This window comes from Eriocheir sinensis, chromosome 61, assembly GCF_024679095.1.
Source record: "Eriocheir sinensis breed Jianghai 21 chromosome 61, ASM2467909v1, whole genome shotgun sequence".
Taxonomy (NCBI): Eukaryota; Metazoa; Arthropoda; class Malacostraca; order Decapoda; family Varunidae; genus Eriocheir; species Eriocheir sinensis.
The window spans coordinates 5,761,658-5,767,813 of NC_066569.1; the positions used below are offsets into that span (position 1 = coordinate 5,761,658).

Consider the following 6,156-nt stretch of genomic DNA (forward strand, 5'->3'; position numbering starts at 1 on the left):
GGGTCAAATCAATACACACACACACACACACACACACACACATAACCCACATAATCCAGGTAATTCAGTCTAGATTACCTGTATAATGACCCTCCTGCATTTCCACACATACCTGACTAACCATTGAATTTGCACACCTGAATATTAATTAGAGAAAGACAAATAATAATAATAATAATAATAATAATAATAATAATAATAATAATAATAATAATAATAGAAGAAGTGTATGGCTTTGATAATTAACTTCGATAATTGATTAAAGGTTTTGTAATTCAGATAAACAGTTTGTCAATGTTTATGATGTTAATTGCTATCATTTGTACGTCTGTCAGTGAGTAATTAGTGTTCAGTGTTCGCTTTGGGGTCATTACGCAGACTTTTGGTACTTGATTAACCTATTACACCCAAATTTCACACCTCATTAACCTATTTTCACTTAATTACAGGTATATATCTGATTAATTACTTTCACTTACACTCGATTTCAAGGTGTATAGGTCACTAATGAACTCGTCTACCCTTGATTACAGGTGACTACTTTTACACTTAATATCAGGTACATATCTGATTAGTTTCTTTCACTTACACTAAATTTCAAGGTGTGTACATGACTAATTAACTCGTCTACCCTTGATTACAGGTGACTACTTTTACACTTAATTACAGGTACATATCTGATTAATTACTTTCACTTACACTCAGTTTCAAGGCATATACGTGACTAATTAACTCGTCTGCTCTTAATTACAGGTGACTACGTTTACACAGAATTACAGGTGTATATGACCACCTGCTTTCACTTTCACATCATTACATTTCTACATTATTACATTACCTTAACTACATCTAATTACTACACGAGGAAGTTTTAGTGTAAGATCAACTAGTCATCCTGTACGTCTAATTGCACTCATTAACTCACCTGGCGTGGGTTGGGCAGCGCCATTAGCGGTGCCAGAACGAAGGGTTTGTCATAGGCACTGTCGAAGGCAATCAGTAGTTGACATTCACTCATCTCCCGCTTGACAACAGCCTCCAACATCCTCCCTAAGCTCCCATCTTCATCTTCTCTCTTCTCGCTCATCTCCCGGGTTTCTTCAGCATCCAGCATCCTTTTTCGCCTCACATATTCTTCATCTCCTCTTTGTTCACTCATCTCCAGTATTTCTACAGCCTCCAGCATTCCTCCTCGCCTTTTATCTTCATCTCCACGCTTTTCACTCATCTCCCGGGTTTCTTCAGCATCCAGCATTCTTCCTTCTTTATCTCCCAAGACTCTCTCATCTCCATCGGCATCTCTCTTCTCATCTCCCAAGAATATGCCTTCCCGAAGATCACGATGCTGGTGGGGAGGGGGGATGCTGGGGAAGGTCACGGGGAGGCTGGAAGGTGTTGGTGTTACCTGCGAGGGCTTGAACACCTGTCGGGCCCATTGCTCAGGTGTCGTGTGTACCTGTGTGTTGATTGCCGCAGCCTCCCTTGATCTCAGGTGCGTCAACAGCCACAGCAGCGTGAGATGAGAAGGTGCGCGGGATCTCGTTAACCTGAGCATCCACCTGGGGGAGATAAGATAGAGAGGTGTGAGAGGTGGAGAAGGAGGAGGAGGAGGAGGAGGAGGAGTTTGAAGATATGGAAAGGAAGAGAAGGAGGGAGTTAGGAAGTTAATATGATGTAGACAGAGATAAAGGAGGAGGAGGAAGAAGAAGTGGAGGAGGAAGGAAGGAAGGGAGAAGAGTAAAGAAGTGGAGAGGAAGAGGAGGAGGAAAGGAGGAAGGAAAAGGAAGAAGATAAAAGGTGTGAAAAGGAATTGGGAGAGGAGGAAGGAAGAAAGAAAGGAAGGGAGAGGATCAAAGAAGTGGAGAGGAAGAGGAGGAGGAAGAGGAGGAGGAAGGAAGGAAGGGAGAAGATAAAAGATATGGGAAGGAAGAGGAGGAGAAGAAGAGGAAGAAAAAAGGAGAAGATTTAAGATGTGGAAAGGAAGAGGAGGAGGAGGAGATTAAAATGTCAATATGATGGAGAGAAAGATAAAGGAGGAGAAGGAGGAGGAGGAGGAGGAGGAGGAGGAGAGAGGAATAAAAACGAGGAATGGAGGAGATTTCGAAGTCAAGAGGAAGAAGAGAAAGATGGAAGAGGTAAAAGAGGAGGAGAAGGAGGAGGAGGAGGAGTGAAAGAAGAGAAATGATATTAATTGAAAGGAAAATAATGAGATAATTCGAAACAGAAGAGGGAAGAAAAGGAGGAGGAGGAGGAGGAGGAGGAGGAGTGGAAGGAAGAAGACAACACTGAGAGAAGAGAGAAAAGAGGAAGAGAGAACGAAAAGAGGAATAAGAGGAAAGGAGAAAGAAGGAAGAAGGAAAAGGGGAAAAGAGAAAAATAACTGAGACGAACGAAAAGAGAAGGAGGAGGAGGAGGAGGAGGAGGAGGAGGAGGAGGAGGAGGAGGAGGAGGAGGAGGAGGAGAATTAAAGAAAAGTTAGAAAATAAGAAAAGCAACTCACGATTTTCTCTCTCTCTCTCTCTCTCTCTCTCTCTCTCTCTCTTTACGTACATGACGCGGAAGATTATGCAAACGCGAATGTGAAAGGCAAAGACGATGAGGAGGAGGAGGAGGAAGAGGAGGAGGAGGACGAGGAGGAGGAGGAGGAGGAGGAGGAGGAGGAGTTTAGCGTCACTCCTCTTAGATTTGTGAGAGAGGAAGAGGTCAGGTGCCCCTTATATGAGAGAGAGAGAGAGAGAGAGTGAGAGTCGTAGGTTTCTGTGGCTTTTTTTTTTTTTGACGAAGTTAGCAAGTCTCTCTCTCTCTCTCTCTCTCTCTCTCTCTCTCTCTCTCTCTCTCTCTCTCTCTCTCCCAGCCGTTAGAAGCTCGTATTTTCTTTTAAGTTTGTCTTCTTTTCTTTCTTTTTCTTTCTTTTCTCTCTTTTCTTTCTTTTTTTGTTTGTCTTTTTAGATCATCATCATCATCTTTTTGTCTTCTTCTTCTTCTTCTTCTTCTTCTTCTTCTTCTTCTTCATTTAATTATCTGTCTTCTTTATTTTCTTCTTCTTCTTCTTCATCTTCTTCTTCTAACTTCCCCCCCGTCCTCCTCCTCCTCCTCCTCCTTCTCCTCCTCCTCCTCTCCTCCTCCTCCTTCTCCTCCTCCTCCTCCTCCTCCTCCTCCTCCCTAGGGCTAAAAGAAAATGGAAAGAGAAAAATTGAACTGACAGAAGGAAGCAGAGAGATTCGAACACCATATTAAAAGATTTCAAACGCCTCTTTCCTCACGTCTTTGTCCTTATTACGAAGAAAAAGAGAAAAAGAAAACACACACTTGATTTAACAGGCGCGCCAAACATCACCAAATGTGGGGTACAGACTTGGTAGAGGGACTGTTTTTGTGCCTCGAGCGGCGGTAGTGGGCAAAGAGTAGCCTATCCCGATATTTTGTTTTATTTATTAACCCGGTACCAGCGGGGATCATGTTTCTTAATGGTCCCTCTAAGCGAGAAAAATGAGAAAAAAATCATCACTCACAAACTATTTCATAATATATATCAAAGTATTTGTGATCAGTTTATGTATCATCTATTTTGGGGGGTTAAAATCATGGCACAAATTTGGCCCGTCGCTGCTACCGGGGTAATGATCCACGAGACACCCTACAGATGAGAAAAAATGGAAAGAGGGAAAGTTGGGAAATGTTGAAAGGAGAGAAAGAAAAAAAAGAAAGGTTAGTTAATATTATGTGCAGGAAATAAAGAAAAAAGGAAAAGAGGAAAAGTGGGGAAAATGTTGGTAAGGAAGATAAAAGAAGAAAGAAAAAGTTAGTTCATATTTTGTGCGGGAAAGAAAAAAGAAAAAAAAAAGAAAATAGGTATGGAAAAAGAAAGAGAAGAAAAAAAGAAAAGACGTAAGGTATGGGAACGTTAGTAAGGAAATAAAATAAAGAAGAAGAAAGAAAAGAAAAAAGTTGTTAATATATTGTCTGGGTCGGAGAGGAAGGAAAAAGAGGAAAAGATGATGAAAAGAATGGAAAGAATAAAAGAAAGAAAGTATGTGCTTATCTTGGTGTTCATTCATACACACACTGGTAATATTTCTGTGGTGTCTGATTCGCTTACCTGTGTGAAATTCTATTGTGCTAAACAGTCGCAAATTCGAGTCACTAGTAAAACTGAAAGTAGCAATGTAAGTTATGCCTCCATGAAATATACACGAATAGATAATCATGAAAGCTCAAGAAGGCACAATAAATGACATCAAAATATGCTTCTTTAAGGTATCTGACACCCGCAAAATGGCGTGCCTCGGCCCAAAGTTGTGTTATAGTAGGATATCAATGTATTATTATTATTATTATTATTATTATTATTTAGGCATACAATTGCCAATGGAAAAAACCCACGACAGATAGATCACGCCACCTTATAGGAATGTCGTCCGTCAGTGTTTACCGTCTCAGTTTGTATACAAAGCATTTCATAGTGCCGGGAGGTCACCTTGACGTACGTGACCAATTGTAACTTCATTATTTTCCAATCTGTAACTCGTCACTCCTTCACGAGAGTCCGACTGACACAACGGCAGTCGCTCTCGCTCCGACGCTCCTTGTACATATAGGCTAAGAATATATTCGCCTTAAGGAAGCTGAAGTCTTAATAAACGCCCTTTAAACGCCCCCCGGTACACCGTTACAGTTGTCGTATAAAATATTAACGTATTTTCATATTGTTCTGTTGTTTATTCAATGTTCTGTTCAAACAAAAGAACACTCATAATTTTAGTTAGTTTTGGTTATAAGGATTCTTTACGGTATGCGATTATAACATTACCGCCTATAAGTTAGGAAACGTACTGAATCCTGGATCGGCTATGATGTTAGTGCGTCTATTGTTTCTTTTTTTTCTCCTTTCATGGACAATATATGAGTAACCTTATTCTTTGTTTCTTCTTTCCCCTCTTTTTCTATATCTTCTTTTTTTCATTTTTTTCCTGAACAATATATGAATAACTTTTTTTTCTCTTTTTTTCTAACATGATTTTTTTCTTTCGTTATTCTTTTCCTTTATTATCGTCTTTTCATTTTTTCTTCTTTTCTTTAGTTTCTTATCAGTATTTTTTCCTTTTCTTTCTTGCATAATTAATCCTTTTCCTTCTTCTATTCTTTCCATTCTTTTCATCATCTTTTCCTCTTTTTCCTTCCTTTCCGACCCAGACAATATATTAACATTTTTTTTCTTCTTTTCCTTAGTTTCTTATCAATATTTTTTCCTTTTCTTTCTTGCATAATTAATCCTTTTCCTTCTTTTATTCTTTCCATTCTATTCATCATCTTTTCCTCTTTTTCTTTCCTTTCCGACCCAGACAATATATTAACATTTTTTTTCTTCTTTTCCTTAGTTTCCTATCAATATTTTTTCCTTTTCTTTCTTGCATAATTAATCCTTTTGCTTCTTTTATTCTTTCCATTCTTTTCATCATCTTTTCCTCTTTTTCCTTCCTTTCCGACCCAGACAATATATTAACAATTTTTTTCTTCTTTTTCTTCTTTATTTTCTTTCCTTACTAACATTCCTATACCTTACGTCTTTCCTTTTTTCTTCTCTCTTTCTTTTTCCATACCTATTTTCTTTTTTTTCTTTTTCTTTCCCGCACAAAATATTAACTAACTTTTTCTTTCTTCTTTTATCTTCCTTACCAACATTTTCCCCACTTTTCCTCTTTTCCTTTTTTTCCTTTTTTCTTTTTTTCCTGCACAAAATATTAACTAACCTTTCTTTTTAATTTTTATTTCTTTCCTTTCAACATTTTCCAACTTTCCCTCTTTTCATTTTTTCTTTTTCCTTTCTTTCCTGTACAAAATATTAACTAAATTTTTCTTTCTTCTTTTTTCTTCCTTTACAACATTTTCCCAACTTTCCCTCTTTTCTTTTTTCTTCTTTCTTTCGTAGACAACATATTAACTAACTTTTTCTTTTTCTCCTTGAAACATTTTCCTACTTTTCCTCTTTTCCTTTTTTTCCTTTTCTTTTTTTTCTTTCTTTCGTAGACAATATATTAACTAACTTTTTCTTTCTTTTTTTTTCTTTCTCTCCTTCAAACATTTTCCTACTTTTCCTCTTTTCCTTTTTTTCCTTTTCTTTTTTTCTTTCTTTCGTAGACAATATATTAACTAACT

At 37.8% G+C, this 6,156-nt stretch overlaps 1 protein-coding gene across 1 annotated transcript in view; it reads right to left on the reverse strand.

Moving 5' to 3' along the window:
• The window catches only part of LOC126986016 (ionotropic receptor 21a-like), a 55,092-nt gene extending 53,536 nt beyond the window's left edge, over window positions 1–1,556 (reverse strand). The window contains exon 1 of the mRNA XM_050841702.1: window positions 926–1,556. Within this exon, the coding sequence (XP_050697659.1) occupies window positions 926–1,555 (630 nt within the window). The 5' untranslated portion in view covers window position 1,556. The remainder of the gene's footprint in view (window positions 1–925) is intronic.
• Window positions 1,557–6,156: the final 4,600 nt, after the last annotated feature.